Raw genomic sequence first — 23,832 nt, 5'->3', positions numbered from 1 at the left:
CTCCATGTCTTGTTTTTGTTGTGTACTTATTCCTTGGGCTCCCTCAGTGACCGACCCCACTGACCAGCGGTTCATCTTTAAATCTCAGGCTAGTGTCATGACCCCAAAGGCATGGTGTTAACGGCAACTTTCCCCATATACACTACCGTTCAAAAGTTTGGGGTCACTTAGAAATGACCTTGTTTGAAAGAAAAGAAAAATATATAGTTTTTGTCCATTTTAAAATAACATCAAATTGATCAGAAATAGTGTAGTCATTGTAAATGACTTGTAGCTGGAAACAGCTTTTTTTAAATTGAATATCTACATAGGCTTATGGGAGGCCCATTATCAGCAACCATCACTCCTGTTCCAATGGCACTTTGTTAGCTAATCCAAGTTTATCATTTTAAAAGGCTAATTGATCATTACAAAACCCTTGTTAGCACAGCTGAAAAATGTTGTGCAGATTTAAAGAATTAATAAAACTATAATTTAGACTAGTATCTGGAGCTTCAGCATTTGTGAGTTTGATTACAGGCTCAAAGGCCAGAAACAAAACTTCCTTCAAACACGTAAGACTATTCTTGATCTGAGAAATGAAGGCTATTCCATGTGAGAAATTGCCAAGAAACTGAAGATCTTGTACAACGCTGTGTACCACTCCCTTCACAGAACAGCGCAAACTGGCTCTTACCAGAGTAGTGGGAGGCCCTGGTGCACAACTGAGCAAGAGGACAAGGACATCGGTGTCTAGTTTGAGAAACAGACGCCTCACAAGTCCTCAACTGGCAGCTTCATTAAATGGTACCCGCAAAACACCAGTCTCAACGTCAACAGTGAAGAGGCGACTCCCGGATGCTGGCCTTCCAGACTGCTCCACTGTCTGTGTTCTTTTACCCATTTTAAACAATTTATTAATATTGGCCAGTGAAAGATGCGGCTTTTTCTTTGGAACTCTGCCTAGAAGGCCAGTAAAAAAATAATTCTCAGCTAAATGTCAGGAACAGAACATAATAGCATCCCAATTCATAGGCCTACACTACAAATTAAACATTTTAACACATCTGGTTAGGTTATATAATCAGTTAAATGTCAATAACATAGCCTAATATGATTACATTGATATAATCAATGTCTCTGTTTATTTTTGTGTGTATTGATTGGAGGAAAAACATCTTGCAGTCAAAATAAAATGTTGGACTGAAAACGTCTCAAAAGAAAGGAGGGTAATGAAAATAGAAGTTCCAGGGAAGAATGGACAGATGAATAGGCATTCTTAACATATTTCTCCAACATCAAACCAGTGTCTTGTTTGCAATGCTGACATGCCTAGTTAAATAAAGGTGAAATAAAAAAATTTAATAAATTGCTGTTTGCAAATAATTTCATCTTAAACATCCTTAGGAATGTAAGGATGGCACTTTCAAAAGTTACCTCGCGTGCAAATACAGGAGGTCCCTTACTGGGCAGAAAGGAATTGTACTTAAACCCCTGCATCGGAGAGTTACTATGTTGCAATCACTATGCAGCCAGCTGCCTATAGTAGGAAACAGAGCCTCTTACTAATAATGACACATTGCACAAACTCACAATTGTTACAATTACAATAGAAATAACACGTTAACATATAATTTAATATTCCTGTAGAACTGTAAAAAGAGTGAGATCGTTTGAGCTTTGGAAACAAGTGCTTTCATAAATGCATAGCGGGCCTCGTTTTGCTGGATAAGATTGCAATAAGTTTTCTGTCCATGACCCAGCCTTAATGACTTTTGTTTATTTACATGCCAATTTTGATTGTCCATCATTTTCAGCATTTCTTCATTTCGTGGCCCGCCTAGTGGCCTCTCCTCTGCTGTGGTGCTGCATTGCAGTCAGCGATGTTTTCTGTCCACGGTCCTGAAATCAAATCAAAGATACCCAGCATTTCCACAAACTTCAGTAAGTTCCCATTATTTGGCTCGTTCAGCCTGTCCGTGGTCCCACGTAGCGCAATATTCTGGGTGGTTATTAACAGAGCTATGAGCTTCTGCAGCATCTGCTGCAAATGGAGAGTATCTCCGTCAATAGCCCGTTGGGCTTGGGCATCGATAGTTTGCTTGGACACCGGCCTGATCTGCAGTTCCTTCCACCTCTGGAAACTGTCTAGGCGGTCATGCGACTTCTCATGCGAACTGATGAGGTGGCACAGATTCTTCCAGTCCCTGGTGTGAAAAAGATTTGCAGCTAAAACAGAAGGCTGCATCGTTTTGCTTGGAATAAACGAGCCATGGTATCGCCACTCTCTCCCGGTTCCCCATCCTCCTATTGTAGTGGGCCACCAAAAAATATTAGTGCCTCTCATCGCTTGGGAAATTCCCCTCCTAATCCTGAGGTGGCCCAGCCGGCCATAACATATCCTGTAAAGATCCATTCATATATTTTGGTACATCATATATTTTGAAACATTTCAGCCGCAAATCTCTTTGGCTTAGAGATTGTGCCTCTTTTTTAATGAGTTTTTAAAAATATATATTCTCTTCCTGATAGTTTTTATCTCTTAGAATGTCTGTAGCTTACTTTTATCTGAAATTATTTCCACTAGTACAGTGAGGGGGGGAAAAGTATTTTATCCCCTGCTGATTTTGTACGTTTTCCCACTGACAAAGAAATGATCAGTCTATAATTTTAATGGTAGGTTTATTTGAACAGTGAGAGACAGAATAACAACAAAAATATCCAGAAAAACACATGTGAAAAATGTTATAAATTGATTTGCATTTTAATGAGGGAAATAAGTATTTTACTCCCCATCCATCAAAGATTTCTGGCACCCAGGTGTCTTTTATACAGGCAATGAGCTGAGATTAGGAGCACACTCTTAAAGGGAGTGCTCCTAATCTCAGTTTGTTACCTGTATAAAAGACACCTACCTGTCCACAGAAGCAATCAATCAATCAGATTCCAAACTCTCCACCATGGCCAAGACCAAAGAGCTCTCCAAGGATGTCAGGGACAAGATTGTAGACCTACACAAGGCTGGAATGGGCTACAAGACCATCGCCAAGCAGCTTGGTGAGAAGGTGACAACAGTTGGTGCGATTATTCGCAAATGGAAGAAACACAAAATAACTGTCAATCTCCCTCGGCCTGGGGCTCCATGCAAGATCTCACCTCGTGGAGTTCCAATGATCATAAGAACTAGAGGTCGACTGATTATGATTTGTCAACGCCGATACCGATTATTGGAGGACCAAAAAAATCCGATGCCGATTAAGACAATTTTTTACATTTATTTATTTGCAATAATGACAATTACAACAATACTGAATGAACACTTATTTTAACTTAATATAATACATCAATAAAATCAATTTAGCCTCAAATAAATAAGGAAACAGGTTTAATTTGGTTTAAATAATGCAAAAACAAAGTGTTGGAGAAGAAAGTAAAAGTGCAATATGTGCCATGTAAAAAAGCTAACGTTTAATTTCCTTGCTCAGAACATGAGAACATATGAAGGCTGGTGGTTCCTTTTAACATGAGTCTTCAATATTCCCAGGTAAGAAGTTTTAGGTTGTAGTTATTATAGGAATTATAAGACTATTTCTCTCTATACGATTTGTATTTCATATACCTTTGACTATTGGATGTTCTTATAGGCACTTTAGTATTGCCAGTGTAACAGTATAGCTTCCGTCCCTCTCCTCGCTCCTACCTGGGATTGAACCAGGAACACATCGACAACAGCCACCCTCGAAGCAGCGTTACCCATGCAGAGCAAGGGGAACAACCACTCCAAGTCTCAGAGCGAGTGACGTTTGAAACGATATTAGCGCGCACCCGCTAACTAGCTGGCCATTTCACATCAGTTACACCATCCTAATCTTGGGAGTTGATAGGCTTGAAGTCATAAACAGCGCAATGCATTGCGAAGGGCTGCTGGCAAAACGCACGGAAGTGCTGTTTTGAATGAATGCTTACGAGCCTGCTGGTTCCTACCACCGCTCAGTCAGACTGCTCTATCAAATCATAGACTTAATTATAACATAATAACACACAGAAATACGAGCCTTAGGTCATTAATATGGTCGAATCCGGAAACTATCATCTCGAAAACAAAACGTTTTTTCTTTCAGTGAAATACAGAACCATTCTGTATTATCTAACGGGTGGCATCCCTAAGTCTAAATATTCCTGTTACATTGCCCAACCTTCAATGTTATGTCATAATTACGTAAAATTCTGGCAAATTAGTTCGCAACGAGCCAGGCGGCCCAAACTGTTGCATATACCCTGACTCTGCGTGCAATGAACGCTAGAGATGTGACACAATTTCATGTTAGCAGGCAATATTAACTAAATATGCAGGTTTAAAAATATATACTTGTTTATTGATTTTAAAGAAAGGCATTGATGTTTATGGTTTGGTACATTGGTGCAACGACAGTGCTTTTTTCGCGAATGCGCTTGTTAAATCATCACCTGTTTGGTGAAGTAGGGTGTGATTCGATGACAAATTGACAGGCACCGCATCTTTTATAAGCAACATAAGACACGTTAGATGAACTAGTAATATCATCAACCATGTGTAGTTAACTAGTGATTATGTTAAGATTGATAGTTTTATATAAGATAAGTTTAATGCTAGCTAGCAACTTACCTTGGCTTCTTGCTGCCCTCACGTAACAGGTAGTCAGCCTGCCATGCAAGCTCCTCGTGGAGTGCAATGTAAGGCAGGTGGTTAGAGCGTTGGACTAGTAACCGGAAGGTTGCAAAAACGAATCCCTGAATCCCCCCTGAACAAGGCAGTTAACCCCTGTTCCTAGGCCGTCATTGAAAATAAGAATGTGTTCTTAATCTGACTTGCCTAGTTAAATAAAAGGTGTAAAAAAATAAAAATAATAATAACATATATTTTTTTTAAATCGGCAAATCGGTGGCCAAAAATACCGATTACCGATTGTTATGAAAACTTGAAATCAGCCCTAATTAATCGGCCATTCCGATTAATCGGTCGACCTCTAATAAGAACGGTGAGGAATCAGCCCAGAACTACACGGGAGGATCTTGTCAATGATCTCAAAGCAGCTGGGACCATAGTCACCAAGAAAACATTTGGTAACACACTACGCCGTGAAGGACTGAAATCCTGCAGCGCCCGCAAGGTCCCCCTGCCCGTCTGAAGTTTGCCAATGAACATCTGAATGATTCAGAGGACAACTGGGTGAAAGTGTTGTGGTCAGATGAGACCAAAATGGAGCTCTTTGGCATCAACTCAACTCGCCGTGTTTGGAGGCGGAGGAATGCTGCCTATGACCCCAAGAACACCATCTCCACTGTCAAACATGGAGGTGGAAACATTATGCTTTGGGGGTGTTTTTCTGCTAAGGGGACAGGACAACTTCACTGCATCAAAGGAACGATGGACGGGGCCATGTACCGTCAAATCTTGGGTGAGAACCTCCTCTCAGCCTGGGCATTGAAAATGGGTCGTGGATGGGTATTCCAGCATGACAATGACCCAAAACACACGGCCAAGGCAACAAAGGAGTGGCTCAAGAAGAAGCACATTAAGGTCCTGGAGTGGCCTAGCCGGTCTCCAGACCTTAATCCCATAGAAAATCTGTGGAGGGAGCTGAAGGTTCGAGTTGCCAAACGTCAGCCTCAAAACCTTAATGACTTGGAGAAGATCTGCAAAGAGGAGTGGGACAAAATCCCTCCTGAGATGTGTGCAAACCTGGTGGCCAACTACAAGAAACGTCTGACCTCTGTGATTGCCAACACGGGTTTTGCCACCAAGTACTAAGTCATGTTTTGCAGAGGGGTCAAATACTTATTTCCCTCATTAAAATGCAAATCATTGTTTGACATGTGTTTTTCTGGATTTTTTGTTGTTATTCTATCTCTCACTGTTCAAATAAACCTACCATTAAAATTATAGACTGATCATTTCTTTATCAGTGGGCAAACGTACAAAATCAGCAGGGGATCAAATACTTTTTCCCCCTCAATGTAGCATGCTAATATTATCAGGCTAGGTTAGGCTACTGCCTTAATCACTAATCCTCTTCATCACACACAAACATTGAAATACTATAGTTAAATTGGCAGATTCATTTTTATCAATGTTTCACAATTGGATAATCCTGTAAAAACACGCATATCACCATTGCTACCAAGGATACTGGGAGTGAACTTCGCGAGAAACAGGAATGGGGTGGGGGCTGGAACTGCAGCAACCGCTACCAGCTGGTGGCTGGAGGCAAGGCAACCGCCTATGGGGGGGGGCAAGGCAACCGCCTAATGGGAGGGCCAGCCCTGGTGCCGGATGAGAGGAGCGAGAAGCGAACTGCTCCTAATGGCGATGCCTTAGCAAGCAGCGCTGCTTATCTCGCCAGTTCAGCATCAGCACCGGCACTTCCAGTAGCTTCCAGTAGATCCTCGTTTGCTAAGTCAAACGACACCGCTGGTCCTGCTCACACTGCCCTACCCTGTGCTTTGACCTCTTTCTCCCCTCTCTCTCCAGATGAAATCTCGCGTCTTGTGACGGCCGGCCGCCCAACAACCTGCCCGCTTAACCCTATCCCCTCCTCTCTTCTCCAGACCATTTCCGGAGACCTTCTCCCTTACCTCACCTCGCTCATCAACTCATCCCTGACCGCTGGCTATGTCCCTTCCGTCTTCAAGAGAGCGAAAGTTGCACCCCTTCTGAAAAAACCTACACTCGATCCCTCCGATGTCAACAACTACAGACCAGTATCCCTTCTTTCTTTTCTCTCCAAAACTCTTGAACGTGCCGTCCTTGGCCAGCTCTCCTGCTATCTCTCTCAGAATGACCTTCTCGATCCAAATCAGTCAGGTTTCAAGACTGGTCATTCAACTGAGACTGCTCTTCTCTGTGTCATGGAGGCTCTCCGCACTGCTAAAGCTAACTCTCTCTCCTCTGCTCTCATCCTTCTAGACCCATCTGCTGCCTTTGATACTGTGAACCATCAGATCCTCCTCTCCACCCTCTCCGAGTTGGGCATCTCCGGCGCGGCCCACGCTTGAATTGCGTCCTACCTGACAGGTCGCTCCTACCAGGTGGCGTGGCGAGAATCTGTCTCCGCACCACGTGCTCTCACCACTGGTGTCCCCCAGGGCTCTGTTCTAGGCCCTCTCCTATTCTCGCTATACACCAAGTCACTTGGCTCTGTCATATCCTCACATGGTCTCTCCTATCATTGCTATGCAGACGACACACAATTAAACTTCTCCTTTCCCCCTTCTGATAACCAGGTGGTGAATGGCATCTCTGCATGTCTGGCAGACATATCAGTGTGGATGACGGATCACCACCTCAAGCTGAACCTCGGCAAGACGGAGCTGCTCTTCCTCCCGGGGAAGGACTGCCCGTTCCATGATCTCGCCATCACGGTTGACAACTCCATCGTGTCCTCCTCCCAGAGTGCTAAGAGCCTTGGCGTGACCCTGGACAACACCCTGTCGTTCTCCACTGACATCAAGGCGGTGACCCGATCCTGTAGGTTCATGCTCTACAACATTCGCAGAGTACGACCCTGCCTCACACGAGGCGGCGCAGGTCCTAATCCAGGCACTTGTCATCTCCCGTCTGGACTACTGCAACTCGCTGTTGGCTGGGCTCCCTGCCTGTGCCATTAAACCCCTACAACTCATCCAGAACGCCGCAGCCCGTCTGGTGTTCAACCTTCCCAAGTTCTCTCACGTCACCCCGCTCCTCCGCTCTCTCCACTGGCTTCCAGTTGAAGCTCGCATCCGCTACAAGACCATGGTGCTTGCCTACGGAGCTGTGAGGGGAACGGCACCTCCGTACCTTCAGGCTCTGATCAGGCCCTACACCCAAACAAGGGCACTGCGTTCATCCACCTCTGGCCTGCTGGCCCCCCTACCTCTGAGGAAGCACAGCTCCTGCTCAGCCCAGTCAAAACTTTTCGCTGCTCTGGCACCCCTATGGTGGAACAAGCTCCCTCACAGCACCAGGACAGCGGAGTCAATCACCACCTTCCGGAGACACCTGAAACCCCACCTCTTTAAGGAATACCTAGGATAGGATAAAGTAATCCTTCTAACCCCCCCCCTAAAATGATTTAGATGCACTATTGTAAAGTGGTTGTTCCACTGGATATCATAAGGTGAATGCACCAATTTGTAAGTCGCTCTGGATAAGAGCGTTTGCTAAATGACTTAAATGTAAATGTAGTAGGTCACCCCTTACAATTGCAATCAGTCGATATAAACGAGAACTATCATCAGAAATCACGCAATATGAATTAGACAGTGGGTCGCTGCCTGACCCACTAGTTGGCCATAAGGTTAAAATCAACGTTACATATCGTGGCGTAGATACTGTATTGACAATGACACAATAACATTTCCAGCATGGCCGACAACCTGACCTCCCTTGCCCGCCATATGGTAATTCATAAATAATAAGTGAGCTTTGCATTTGCAGCTCCTAAATTAATAAAAACATTTCAAATGTAGTTTTAAACGACACCTCTGAACGAGCTCCGGCAACTCGTGGCCCAGCTGGCTAGCTTGACTGACATTGCTAGCCCGCGGGCGCGTTCCCGGTTGCAGGTCAAAACAGGTTGGTTTATTGCTAGGCTGCGGTTGCGTTGCTAGCCCGCGGGCGCGTTGCATGTCGACACGGGTGCGTACCAGGTGGACTTCATTGCTTCTTTATGGGTGTATTACAACGGATAGTTAACATTACAGATTAGCATAATTGGTTCAGATTATTTGATGATTGTTGGCCTCTTATTTATTTTTTACAAATCCCAAATCACTAATGTGATTCATCTTATCAACCTCTTAGTTAGGTGCGCTAAATAAGGGTTTGAACAAAAACCTACACTCCCATTCAAACACAGAATCCTATTCTGGATTTTCTCCAGACTTCGAACACGATTCAAGGAGACAAGATTTGGATGGATGGACACGCAAGGCTAGTGTTGAACAAATCAGCTAACCACGTACTGGTGGTGTTCCTGCCTGATTACGTTGAAGAAGTTGCATTGCATCAACCAATGGTTGTGCGCCACGTCTTCGACTGTCAGGCATTACGTTGCTATATCATAAGATGTGGTTAGCTGATATGTCAAATACCTATCCAAGCTTTGCGAGATCTTGCAGGAGTCTGTAATGTAGTCAGGCAGGAATACCACCCATATGATATAGCGGTATAGCAATGTAATGCCCAACTGTGCAGTCGATGACGTGGCATGCAAATGACGTACTATGCAGCTATTGGTCGATGCAATGCATTATCTGCAATGTTCCAGGTCAGGGCCTGGAACATTACCCTCAACTAGCTGAATCAGGTATGTAACCTTTATTTAAACTAGGCAAGTCAGGTATGTTAGGTTAGGGTTGGACTGAATACCTGCAGGATGGTAGATCTCCAGGAAGAGGTTTAGGTAGGTCTGTTGTAACCTATGTAAGTACTAGGTTGTATTTATTGGTGCAGACCGTAGCAGAATTCCCTTTTGCAATAGACAAACTAAAACAAGCATTTCTTATAGGACAAGTTCAGGTAGTCTCTTACAGTTTCAGTCCATTTTCATTCTGTTTGGTGCCTATTGAATACGACACTGTACTGCCTCCAACCAAGTCTTAGGCTTTTGTGGGCATAACGCCCCACGACGTTGACCGACCCAGATCCTACTTTATGAATTCAGAAAGACTGCCACTGCTCACGGGAATGATCAAAAGGAATGATGTGATGGACTGGTCATGGGCTCCCATCTCATCTGTGTGTAGTGTTAGATGGTCTGTTACACTGTTCGCAGCACGACTCTTTATTGCCACACAATCAGAGTTGGTGGTCATTTATTTTCTTTGTACAGCATGATAGGTAAAAACTTTCACAAGGTTTTAGTTTGAATTTATGAGTAGACAAGTAGAACATTTTAAGGCACAGTGTGAATTACATTGACTCTTGAATTGCAAGAGACAAAACAATAGAATAGCAAAAATACATGAAAAAAACTGATATTATACAGCTGTGCCAGGAAAATAACCTCTCCCTCAACGTCAACAAAACGAAAGAGCTGATCGTGGACTTCAGGAGACAGCAGAGGAAGCACGCCCCCATCTACATCGACGAGACCGCAGTGGCGAAAGTGAAAAGCTTCAAGTTCTTCGGTGTACACGTCACTGACAATCTGAAATGGTCCACCCACACAGACAATGTGGTGAAGAAGGCACAACAGTGCCTCTTCAACCTAAGACCCTTACAAACTTTTACAGATGCACCATTGAGAGCATCTTGTAGGGCTGTATCACAGCCTGGTACAGCAACTGCACCGCCTGCAACATCAGGCCTCTCCAGAGGGTTGTGTGGTCTGCCAAATGCATCTGCGAGGGCCTACACTGCCTGCCCTCCAGGACACCTATGGCACCTGATGTCACAGGAAGGCAAAAAAGATCAAGGACATCAACCACTCGAGCCACGACATGTACAATCCACTATCATCCAGAAGGCAAGGTCAGTACAGGTGCATCAAAGCTGGGACCGAGAGACTGAAAAACAGCTTCTATCTCAAGGCCATCAGACTTAAATAGGCATCACTAGCCGACCTCCACCCAGTACCCTGACCTGAACTTAGTCAGCTTCACGAGCCGGCTACCACCCGGTTACTCAACCCTGCACCTTAGAGGCTGCTGCCCTATGTACAGTTGAAGTCGAAACTTTACATACACCTTAGCCAAATACATTTAAACTCAGTTTTTCACAATTCCTGACATTTAATCCTAGTAAATTCCCTGTCTTAGGTCAGTTAGGATCACCACTTTATTTTAAGAATGTGAAATGTCAGAATAATAGTAGAGAATGATTTCAGATTTTATTTCTTTCATCACATTCCCAGTGGGTCAGAAGTTTACATACACTCAATTCGTATTTGGTAGCATTGCCTTTAAATTGTTTAACTTGGGTCAAACGTTTCAGGTAGCCTTCCACAATCTTCCCACAATAAATTGGGTGAATTTTGGCCCATTCCTCCTGACAGAGCTGGTGTAACAGAGTCAGGTTTGTAGGACTCATTGCTCGCACACGCTTTTTCAGTTCTGCCCACAAATATTCTATGGGATTGAGGTCAGGGCTTTGTGATGGCCACTCCAATACCTTGACTTTGTCGTCCTTAAGCCATTTTGCCACAACTTTGGAAGTATGCTTGGGGTCATTGTCAATTTGAAAGACTAATTTGCGACCAGTCCCTCCTGCAGGAAAGCACCACCACAACATGATGCTGCCACCCCCGTGCTTCACGGTTGGGATGGTGTTCTTTGGCTTGCAAGCCTCCCTCTTTTTCCTCCAAACATAATGATGGTCATTATGGCCAAACAGTTCTATTTTTGTTTCATTAGACCAGAGGACATTTCTCCAAAAAGTACGATCTTTGTCCCCATGTGCAGTTGCAAACCGTAGTCTGGCTTTTTTATGGTGGTTTTGGAGCAGTGGCTTCTTCCTTGCTGAGCGGCCTTTCAGGTTATGTCGATATAGGACTCGTTTACTGTGGATATAGATAATTTTGTACCTGTTTCCTCCAGCATCTTCACAAGGTCCTTTGCTGCTGTTCTGGGATTGATTTGCACTTTTCACACCAAAGTACATTTATCTCTAGGAGACAGAACACGTCTCCTTCCTGAGCGGTATGACGGCTGCGTGGTCCCATGGTGTTTATACTTGCGTACTATTGTTTGTACAGGTGCATTTGGAAATTCCTCCCAAGGATGAACCAGACTTATGGAGGTCTCCAAATATTTTTCTGATAATAATGTGAAGTCCAAGGCCTTATCTTTATTTGCTAAACAACTTTGATCAGATTTTTATTTTTTTCAGGAGTCGCACTCAATTTCTGCTGATGCCAACTTTTGGAAGTGACAATGGGGCAACGATATTTGTGTTTGCTTTTTTGGAAATGATGAGTTGCTTGAATCTGTAGAGAAACATATACAGTGCTTCATTGGTTACCCAAATTTCCCAATTCGTTATTATTGATAGGAGGGAACTTTAATATCACTATAGATCATTTAACAGATAGATGGCCACCAGGTAGGCCAACCAATTAGAATTTGGGTTTAAACTTTTTATGGAAAAGTTTGATCTCACAGATATATGGAGAGAGAGGTTTCCAACAGATCATTCACTTGGAGTAATAAAACAGGTTCCAGATAGTTCAGAATAGATTTTTTCCTTATATCGAAATGTATTGATAGTGAGTGTGTTACTACAAATATTTGTACTACTCCCCTCACACACCATAGGGCCATTTACATTGATATCAAAATATTTACCCCTGATACTAACCTTGGTAGAGCATTCCACTGGAAGCAAAATAGCTCCTTATTATAGTTGAGTTTGAGGTAAAAAAAACAAAAAACGTCTGCTCTCACATTTTTGGGAAGGAGCTTGTTTAGAAAAATCTTATCGCAAGAACTGGGAGCTCTTTAAATTTGAAGTGGCCAAATACCTTAGAAAATATGGTAGTAATCTTGCTAAGACCAGAAGAGCTGAGGAGGAAAAGGGGATCATTAAGATAACTTCCCTTTCTCAGAGGTCCTCAGCGAGCCTCTCAGGGGAGGAGAGATGGAACTGATTATAATTGAAAATTACATTTATGAAGATTTTATACTATTTTGGAGAGATGTACTGCTTGGATTCTTTACCTACGATAGAAATAAGTTGAAACAATTTTATGTAATTAATTTCATTATTCGTTTGGTCAAATTTCATATTCACAAATGTAATTTTAGAAACAAAACACCACATTTTCATACCTCGCAAAAAGAAATTAAACTATATTTTAAGAACATTTAATACTCTGCCAACAAGAAAGCTGTTAGGCTCTAAATGCTAATAAATGTGCACCTTAACAGTTTAAAAAAAAAAATTACTTCCTGAAACGGCTAGTAATTTCCTTCACAACCACACGACGCGTCGCTGTTGCTCTGGAGAGCACCTGCTGTTCTTTTGATAGCGTTTGCCAAGTAGTTGTAGCGTCTCTACTACGTTAAACTTTGACAAAGAAAGCAAGAACAGGAGAAACAATGGCGAATGCCCATCGCGCCAACGTCCTGGTTACCTCCTGTTTGAAAACGCCGGTAGACCCACATACCAAGGCTCCGTTGGCGTTGTATGAAAGGCAGCGAGCCCTTCCATGTTCGTCAGCAGCTGGTCATATTGACAATCGAGAATACGAAAAAGAGGTAAGATATCGGCAGATGAGTTTTGTATTTGAAAGCTGAGCTAAGCAATCAAGAAATATTCTGAAATGATTGGTTGAAATGCAGCATAAGATTTGAAAGAGGACTGGAGCACCATCCAACACTTGGCAAGATGCCATTCATTCCACTAACCAATCCATCAACGTTATAAATTACCTTCAATCTTTATGTTGATCTGGAGAGGAATGGAATCAGTTGCACATAGGAACCTTACATGTTTTTTCTTTTTACATTCATGATTCAAAATTCCATAATAGGCTAATTCTTTGTCCTCCCTCATTGATCTGCTAGATGGCTTTGTCATAGAACATATTGATCATACATTGCTACCAAACATCTAAGTTGATGTAAGTAGGCCTAATGTATATCCTATGATACTGGATAGTGATGTAAATTAAGTGGCGAATCCATTCATTCATATGTTTAATGTCACTCATGTTAAAGATTGGGACAATTCAGGTCAAGAATGTACTTATGTCGGTGAATTCTCATAAATCCATGTTGTTCTCAAATGTTACTACAGAGATTTGACTGTTTTCAGGTCAACCTGCCTGTGTGGGAGAGGATTTAACCTGTATAACTTGTTACTGGCCTATTTTTGGCTTCCCTCATTTACTAGATTACGCTGACGTCACAGTGCCAGTAATCCTAAATGCTTCATTTCCTTTGGACAACATTATTTCAAATCCCATTTATTTTTCCTCACTGGACACGGATCTTACCAACATCTGGGCATCTCAAAAAATAAATAAATTAGAAAGTACATTCATTTTTATCTGGCTTGTACTGTAATCAGTAGGATACTAGTTAGAATTGCTTGTCCAAGCTTTAGACATATTTTCTTAATAGTTGTAAATGTATGATTTGATCTCATCCATTCATCACCCCAAGAAAAAAGATGGAGATGGTTGGGGGCAGAGCAGCTAGTGTGAAAGTTGAACACACTCCTTCCATTATCACCCACATTCTGTGCGTGACCATATTGGATAGGTCATCCAAACCCACAGAGCTGGGGATAATGAGCTTAGGCCTCAAGTAGCCATCTCATATTATGTTCTACTCTACACACTTTGTATTAGGCCTATGCCTTAACCATCCACAATATGTCCAGTCATCAGTAGTACTCTTACATGATGATACACTTCCATACATTTGGCATATTAACACAAATGGGGCCACCCATTCAAGAAATATCTGAAAGTCATAGAAATACAGGTGAAAGGCTCTTTCTTCCATGCAACTATAATCCTATCCAAGATACCCGTTGCTTCCAATGGCTTACTTAAGGGATAATGCCAGAGAAGCCGGTGTTTGGAGGATATATTGGCACGGGTGTTAGGTCTGAGACAAAGTCGATATTACATTTGACCAATAATGTCCTTTGTAGGCTACTTTTATTATTTGTATGGAATGTATTCCAGACACATGCTCCACAATCCGTGCACAAGGTAAATGTTTTTTGCTTAATTTTCCTCATGAATTTCTTTGACTTCTCAGCTGCAGTATGACGACTCGGGGTCTGAGTACGGTGATGGGGATGTCCCCGGGAAGGGCAGCCCCCTGATTATCAAAGACTTCCGAGTGACAGGGGATCACATCGACTTGCGTGAGTTCTACTTCTCCAACGAAGAGTACTATCGTAAGCTGGAGGAGCTGAAGAGGGCCCACCTCCGCACCATGGCTGAGCTAGAGGGCATGTACCGCAAGAAGCTGGAGCTCAAAGGCACACCACCCTCAGAAAATGTGCAGGGGGCACAGGCTCACAGGTGTGTTGTTGCTCTTGTTTGGAATTTGTTGTTTTTCTTGATTAACCACCAAGATAATAAGCTGAAGTTGATAGGGTACATTATTTCTGCTCCTGGAGTGTACTGTACTCAGCGTCTACCATTTCTAACGTGTCAATTAATATTAGAATGGTGTAAACATTTTGTTCGCTCACCAGATCGTACTTGAAGATCAGCCCCATGCCCGTGAGGCGTCTGAGGAAGGCCCACTCTGCTCTGGAGCTGAGGAGGGGCTCTGGGCTGTCGGACACATCTGACGAGGAAGGTACTGTCGACAGCAATGTGGAGAAGGGTCTGCAGTCCTCCCCCAAAGAGCACATCAAGAACATGTGGCAGGACTTTAAGCTGTCGCCTCGCAAGTGCCACCCGTCCACATCCTCCCACCAGAGCCTCATTGGGGTCCACAAGAACGGCGTCAAGGTTAAGGACCGGAAGCAAGGGCGAAAAGATGTCGAACACGAGCCTTGGAAACCCAGAGTGACCGTCCCCAAGCCATTTCGCATGACGTTGCGGGAGAACCAGAAGCACCAGAAAGGTGTCAAGACACGGTCAGAGATCGAGCTGGAGAACACGGCCCTACGGAAGCAGCTGGAGGAGCTGACAGAATGCCAGCGCAAGTTCCGTGCCAGCTCTGTACCCGCCCACGTGCGCCTGCCCCTGTATGAGGAGCTCCAAGAACGCGACGAGGCACGGCGGGCCATGCGGGAGCAGCAGCGTCTGTGCTCCACCCAGCAGCCCTTCAGTTTCCTGGAGCGCGAACGTCTCAAGAGGGAGCAGAGAGAGGAGCAGCTCCGCAACCTCCAGCCAGACAGCCAGGAGAGAGTCCGACCATTCAGGGCCAAGCCCGTGCCCAAGGCGGTGTACGAGGCGGCGTCGGGCGAGCAACTGAAGGAAGAGCAGCTGTACCGCGCCATCAAGATGCAGATGAGGGCCCAGGAGCTGCTCCACAGTGCCTCCATGCCACCCAGCATGCTAGCACGCCACCTTAGCGAAAGGAAGTGGGCCAAGGATGAAGCCAGGGGGGACACCGCTGGATCTGAGGATGACAACAGTGCCTCTTATAGACCAAAGATAAATACGGAGGTGCCCGACTTCGACGCCAGCTACAGGAGGTTCAAGAAGCAGCTGGAGAGCCGCCGCGACTTGAAACCTTTGACGACATGCGAGCCGTTCCAGCTCCGGACGTCACAGATCCCCTCTCACCGCGAACGCATCCTGGCCGACATCGAGAAGGAGCAGTTGAGTCCGCGGGCCAAGCGCTGGCCTTACATCAGCATAACTGGGCACGTCCGTTCACACAACTCTAGCCTCTGCTCCTCCCTCTCAGGCAGTCTGGAACAGCTGCCTGCCAAAGTCACTGATGCCAGCAAAAAACGGCAAGAGGCCGTGAGGTACTACCCACATAGAATAGCAAGGGGCATCTCCTTTTTAGACGAGCTAGTGAGCGCTTCAGAATTTAGTTGCTCTTTTTAGGAATAGTTACGCCCTGAAAGTTGAAAATCTTGTCTGTTGAATCCTGTGGACTTCCTATCCCCTGTGGACTTCCTATACACTCCCAGCTCCAAAACAACCAAATGCCCAACCTCTGACATTATTACCCTCCTAGTCATACTTCTAGTGTCATTGGCCTTCATTTACCCTTTTGACAAAGTCCTTCCTCCACCCATGCCTTCCTGTCATCGATGACTGCCTTGTCTCCTTGAGTAGAAAGGTACTTGAGCAGAGAAAGAAGGCGGAGGAAGAGGAAGCGAGATGGAGTGAGAGACAGAAGCAGAGAGAGAAGAAGCTTGCGAAGGTGGTTTCGAAGCGCGCCCAGGCCAACGACACCCATGTGCCCCTCTCTCAGACCAACCAGTCCAAGCTCAAGCAGTTCAGGTACCCATAGAAACCCATAACATTACAATTATACTTGTAGCAACCCAGAAACTCACCCTGCCTGAGACCAGTACGAACACCCACTCCACAGCCCGCCGCACATTTTCATATGGAAGTTGTGAGTGGAATTGCAAACCTAAAGTGTTAATTTAACACTATTAAAAAGACTGAACCGAACAGTGCCTCAATAGTCTCAATTGTGACGCTTTTTGTAGTATATTATTTTGGAGAATATGGATGGATCTCTTCATTGTTTTTATAAGACATTAAAAACATACTAATGTGTGGATACCCTTTTGTTCCTTATCCCAATTTCAGTTTCAAGTAATTGTTTAGGAATGATTTCCATATCATATGCGGTTGTAAAAGTGATGTTTTTGTTGAATAGGTCTGGGTTGAGGGTTATTTCAGGGCTGAGGGTTGTGGGATCACAGGGGTGAGAGGTTGTCTATGTGTTTCAAACAGAAAGCAGGACGTTCAGCGCAGGAAGGAGTACAAGGAGGAGATGAGGGAGATCCAGGAGAGAGTGAAGGGGAGGCCTCTGCTGTTGGAGCAGGTCGCACAGGTGAGCCTGAAACGCCCCCCCCCCCCACACACACACACACGTGGAATGACATGGGTTGCATTTCAGTAGTTATAAGTGGCTTCCTTTCCTCATCTCCTCACACCACTCATTCACACAATAAATATATATTGCATGAATAATAAATGTATGACTGACTGTTTTCCCATCACTGGTCATGGTGTATGCTATTTTTCACTTCTGTCTGTTGACAGATGAATGCCAAACACGCTGCAGAGAAGCACTACACAGACACCCTGCGAGGCTGTGGAGTGAGTGAGGACTTTGTCAGTGGCAAGGTGCTCAAGTCCCAGTGGCCAGGTGGCCAAGACTCTGCATGCAGGACCTCCTTCTCCAGTGACTCCAAACAAAGGTAGACTTCTGGCTCAATGACATTGAATTATACATTTTGTAAACATACTGCATTAGTCAAAACCTCTACAAAGACAATACAGTATCACATTGCCAAAAAAGCGTTTTAGGCCGACTTCATCACCTGTGCTGTGGTCTTAGCTCTTGTATACAGTATTACAGTCTCAGATGGTGATAGTGAATAGACATATACAGTGGGGGGAAAAAAGTATTTGATCCCCTGCTGATTTTGTACGTTTGCTCACTTAAAGAAATTATCGGTCTATAATTTTAATAGTAGGTTTATTTGAACAGTACGAGACAGAACAACAACAAAAAAAATCCTGAAAAACGCATGTCAAAAATGTTATAAAATGATTTGCATTTTAATGAGGGAAATAAGTATTTGACCCCTCTGCAAAACATGACTTAGTACTTGGTGGCAAAACCCGTGTTGGCAATCACAGAGGTCAGACGTTTCTTGTAGTTGGCCACCAGGTTTGCACACATCTCAGGAGGGATTTTGTCCCACTCCTCTTTGCAGATCTTCTCCAAGTCATTAAGGTTTTGAGGCTGACGTTTGGCAACTCGAACCTTCAGCTCCCTCCACAGATTTTCTATGGGATTAAGGTCTGGAGACCGGCTAGGCCACTCCAGGACCTTAATGTGCTTCTTCTTGAGCCACTCCTTTGTTGCCTTGGCCGTGTGTTTTGGGTCATTGTCATGCTGGAATACCCATCCACGACCCATTTTCAATGCCCAGGCTGAGAGGAGGTTCTCACCCAAGATTTGACGGTACATGGCCCCGTCCATCGTTCCTTTGATGCAGTGAAGTTGTCCTGTCCCCTTAGCAGAAAAACACCCCCAAAGCATAATGTTTCCACCTCCATGTTTGACAGTGGAGATGGTGTTCTTGGGGTCATAGGCAGCATTCCTCCGCCTCCAAACACGGCGAGTTGAGTTGATGCCAAAGAGCTCCATTTTGGTCTCATCTGACCACAACACTTTCACCCAGTTGTCCTCTGAATCATTCAGATGTTCATTGGCAAACTTCAGACGGGCAGGGGGACCTTGCGGGCGCTGCAGGATTTCAGTCCTTCACGGCGTAGTGTGTTACCAAATGTTTTCTTGGTGACTATGGTCCCAGCTGCTTTGAGATCATTGACAAGATCCTCCCGTGTAGTTCTGGGCTGATTCCTCACCGTTCTTATTAGAGGTCGACCGATTAATCGGAATGGCCGATTAATTAGGGCCGATTTCAAGTTTTCATAACAATCGGTAATCGGTATTTTTGGCCACCGATTTGCCGATTTAAAAAAAATATATGTTATTATTATTTTTATTTTTTTACACCTTTTATTTAACTAGGCAAGTCAGATTAAGAACACATTCTTATTTTCAATGACGGCCTAGGAACAGGGGTTAACTGCCTTGTTCAGGGGGGATTCAGGGATTCGTTTTTGCAACCTTCCGGTTACTAGTCCAACGCTCTAACCACCTGCCTTACATTGCACTCCACGAGGAGCTTGCATGGCAGGCTGACTACCTGTTACGTGAGGGCAGCAAGAAGCCAAGGTAAGTTGCTAGCTAGCATTAAACTTATCTTATATAAAACTATCAATCTTAACATAATCACTAGTTAACTACACATGGTTGATGATATTACTAGTTCATCTAACGTGTCTTATGTTGCTTATAAAAGATGCGGTGCCTGTCAATTTGTCATCGAATCACACCCTACTTCACCAAACAGGTGATGATTTAACAAGCGCATTCGCGAAAAAAGCACTGTCGTTGCACCAATGTACCAAACCATAAACATCAATGCCTTTCTTTAAAATCAATAAACAAGTATATATTTTTAAACCTGCATATTTAGTTAATATTGCCTGCTAACATGAAATTGTGTCACATCTCTAGCGTTCATTGCACGCAGAGTCAGGGTATATGCAACAGTTTGGGCCGCCTGGCTCGTTGCGAACTAATTTGCCAGAATTTTACGTAATTATGACATAACATTGAAGGTTGGGAAATGTAACAGGAATATTTAGACTTAGGGATGCCACCCGTTAGATAATACAGAATGGTTCTGTATTTCACTGAAAGAAAAAACGTTTTGTTTTCGAGATGATAGTTTCCGGATTCGACCATATTAATGACCTAAGGCTCGTATTTCTGTGTGTTATTATGTTATAATTAAGTCTATGATTTGATAGAGCAGTCTGACTGAGCGGTGGTAGGAACCAGCAGGCTCGTAAGCATTCATTCAAAACAGCACTTCCGTGCGTTTTGCCAGCAGCCCTTCGCAATGCATTGCGCTGTTTATGACTTCAAGCCTATCAACTCCCAAGATTAGGATGGTGTAACTGATGTGAAATGGCCAGCTAGTTAGCGGGTGCGCGCTAATAGCGTTTCAAACGTCACTCGCTCTGAGACTTGGAGTGGTTGTTCCCCTTGCTCTGCATGGGTAACGCTGCTTCGAGGGTGGCTGTTGTCGATGTGTTCCTGGTTCAATCCCAGGTAGGAGCGAGGAGAGGGACGGAAGCTATACTGTTACACTGGCAATACTAAAGTGCCTATAAGAACATCCAATAGTCAAAGGTATATGAAATACAAATCGTATAGAGAGAAATAGTCTTATAATTCCTATAATAACTACAACCTAAAACTTCTTACCTGGGAATATTGAAGACTCATGTTAAAAGGAACCACCAGCCTTCATATGTTCTCATGTTCTGAGCAAGGAAATTAAACGTTAGCTTTTTTACATGGCACATATTGCACTTTTACTTTCTTCTCCAACACTTTGTTTTTGCATTATTTAAACCAAATTAAACCTGTTTCCTTATTTATTTGAGGCTAAATTGATTTTATTGATGTATTATATTAAGTTAAAATAAGTGTTCATTCAGTATTGTTGTAATTGTCATTATTGCAAATAAATAAATGTAAAAAATTGTCTTAATCGGCATCGGATTTTTTTGGTCCTCCAATAATCGGTATCGGCGTTGACAAATCATAATCAGTCGACCTCTAGTTCTTATGATCATTGGAACTCCACGAGGTGAGATCTTGCATGGAGCCCCAGGCCGAGGGATATTGACAGTTCTTTTGTGTTTCTTCCATTTGCGAATAATCGCACCAACTGTTGTCACCTTCTCACCAAGCTGCTTGGCGATGGTCTTGTAGCCCATTCCAGCCTTGTGTAGGTCTACAATCTTGTCTCTGACATCCTTGGAGAGCTCTTTGGTCATGGCCATGGTGGAGAGTTTGGAATCTAATTGATTGATTGCTTCTGTGGACAGGTGTCTTTTATACAGGTAACAAGCTGCAGTTAGGAGCACTCCCTTTAAGAGTGTGCTCCTAATCTCAGCTCGTTACCTGTATAAAAGACACCTGGGAGCCAGAAATCTTTCTGATTGAGAGGGGGTCAATACTTTTTTCCCTCATTAAAATGCAAATCAATTTATAACATTTTTGACATGTTTTTTTTTTTTTTTGTTATTCTGTCTCTCACTGTTCAAATAAACCTACCATTAAAATTATAGACTGATCCTTTCTTTGTCAGTGGGCAAACGTACAAAATCAGCAGGGGATCAAATACTTTTTCCCCCCACTGTAATACATAATATATTTAACACAGTCGTAAAGTTACTCATAATCAATAGAAATATTATTTCAAAGTAGTTGAGCGATGTGTAAGGGATAATCAATGAGGGCTATGCGCTCTGTAGAAAATAATGAAGGACATGGATGTTGTATATTATTTTGCAGAGAATGCATAGAGCCCAGAGTTTATTATCCCTTTTATACATGGCTATAATGTTCACATTTGCCGCTAGAAATGTGTTCATTTGCAGGTAGAAATGTGTTCAAAATCCACTGAAATAGCTAGCAAATGTACTAGATAGCTACAGTAGTTGCCTTGGTAACGAAACAAACATACTTGCTAGTTTAGCTATCCAAACCATCAGTTTTGGCGCAGAATAACTGATGAATGTACGAACACTCTACCGGTTGAGTATGGCTGGTGTCAGTAAACATCGGCAAAAAGGCGTAATTAAGTTGTTGCCAGCAGTACAGTTACAGTCACCAATGATCTGGATAACATGAAAACAGCCTAACCAGCTCTGCTAGGGCAAGTAAAATGGTCTGAGTGAGTTGTTTTCTCATTTGTAGCTAGCAGTTAGATTGGGTGCTTGACTGCGGTTGCAGTGGCGGTTCTAGACCATTTCAACTGGGGGGGCCAAGCTGGGGCCAGTTACATTAGACGTTATTGTTGTCATATTGTTTTATTCACTGCATTGCAGGCATTAGCAGGCAAAAGACCATGTTCATAATCATCATCGTTGCCACTGTCTAATAATGGATGTAAAAAAAGAACGATAGCAAAAATGAGTTATGTAAAAATTATTTCATAGTCCACATTTAGGGGGGCCACAAAGGGGGTCCAAAATTGTTGTCACAGGGGCACTGCTCCCCCCCCCCTCAGAACCCCTAGTGTGCGGTTGTGAGGTCAGAACGCTCGGATCAACGCTTCTCCTTGGCCAGAGCGTCCACTGTGCACTCTGAATTTACTAACGGACAATCTGACAACGCTCCGAAGTTACAAACGCCCAGAGCGCACTCTGGCACTCCAGATTGAATTTATGAACACACACTTAGCTTGCTATTATAAGAATCGAGTTCAACAATGGCAATAATGTTTTCAGTTCGACTTATGTTGCTTTCATAGGCAACTCAAACATAACATGTAAGAATTAACTAAATATATTGAATCCTAGTGTTTTGAAATAATGCACGCTCTAGAATGCACTTCAAGCCATTCAGAAATGAGTATTTAACAATGCCATGGTATAAGAGTTTATATTTTTTTATTTTGTTTTCTCAGTGAAAAGGATGAGACAGATACACCAGCTATTTACAACACGGTCTTCCAGGATGACTACCCAGACAATTATGAAGACAGCTTTGCTGACCAAGAACAGGAAGGAGAGCAGGAGGCTGAGAAAGATGAATTAAAATCCAAAAAACAGGAAGATGAGGATGAAGGCCATGACGAAGCAGGTCGGGAGAGGGAGGACATTGGGCGTTATTCAGATGATTGCGATTACTCAGATGACCATTACTCAGATGATGATGACCATTACTCAGATGCCAGTGAGCATTACTTGCCCCTGGACGATGAAAAGAATGAAGGGAGTCACATCATCAAAAGGCCCAAGAGTACAGAGAGCAGCCCAAGCTATAGAAGCGGCCAGCACAGTCGAAACAGTCAGAAGTCAGAGAGTGATAGGGGACACACAGCAATTGCAGACAAGAAAAATGATGAGGATGACTGAAAAGTCAAAGGAGTGCATTTTCTCACACGTAGGTGGACTACATTGTGCGCAAACGTCTACGACACTGACACACAGTGGTAGAGATGCTTCTATTATACAATAGGCTAAATGTATGGTAGGATATCTGTATGTGTGTGTGTGTATATGTATGTATGTTAATTTCCTGTTTATTAAAAGAAAATGGCAAATACAATTTAGTGCGATACGTAGACCAGAGTCAATTGTAGTAGGTTATGGTTATACAAATTTTCACATTGAACAGTTTAGGGTACTCTTTGTCTTGTGATATCCTACTATGCAGGAAATACAACACTATGACCACTTATTTTTGGATGTTTGTGATACATTTTCTTTAGACAATTATTTGTCAATGTTTTGTGACTTAATATTTGTGACTTAATATGTGTAGCCTAACATTTGCAATATATTTCAGGATCATACTTTCATTGCATATATACATAACATTTGGGAACATAAAGGTGTTATGTATTTCATGTACATTATGGGATATTTATATTTCTGTACTTGTCATAAGACAATTTGGCAATAAATCATCATCGAAGCACGTTTTATTGGTCACATACACATGTTTAGCAGATGTTATTGCAGGTGTAGCGAAATGCTTGTGTTTCTAGCTCCAACAGTGCATTAATATCTAACAGTTCACAACAATACACACAACGATGTAAATAAAATAAAAAAC

At 43.2% G+C, this 23,832-nt stretch overlaps 1 protein-coding gene across 1 annotated transcript; it reads left to right on the top strand.

Annotated features, from left to right (window-relative positions):
* Positions 1-12,935: 12,935 nt before the first annotated feature.
* Positions 12,936-23,695, top strand: LOC106585493 (protein FAM161A). Its single transcript, XM_014171765.3, has 7 exons — positions 12,936-13,197; positions 14,713-14,981; positions 15,158-16,390; positions 16,707-16,874; positions 17,340-17,439; positions 17,652-17,809; positions 22,679-23,695. Exons 1-7 carry the CDS (start codon positions 13,039-13,041, stop codon positions 23,127-23,129), a joined length of 2,538 nt encoding a protein of 845 aa, XP_014027240.2. The 5' UTR covers positions 12,936-13,038; the 3' UTR covers positions 23,130-23,695.
* Positions 23,696-23,832: the final 137 nt, after the last annotated feature.

Source organism: Salmo salar, chromosome 02, assembly GCF_965601325.2.
Source record: "Salmo salar chromosome 02, fSalSal1, whole genome shotgun sequence".
Classification (NCBI taxonomy): Eukaryota; Metazoa; Chordata; class Actinopteri; order Salmoniformes; family Salmonidae; genus Salmo; species Salmo salar.
The sequence above is the reverse complement of the archived record's forward strand: the minus strand, read 5'-3'. Positions and strand labels throughout refer to the sequence as shown.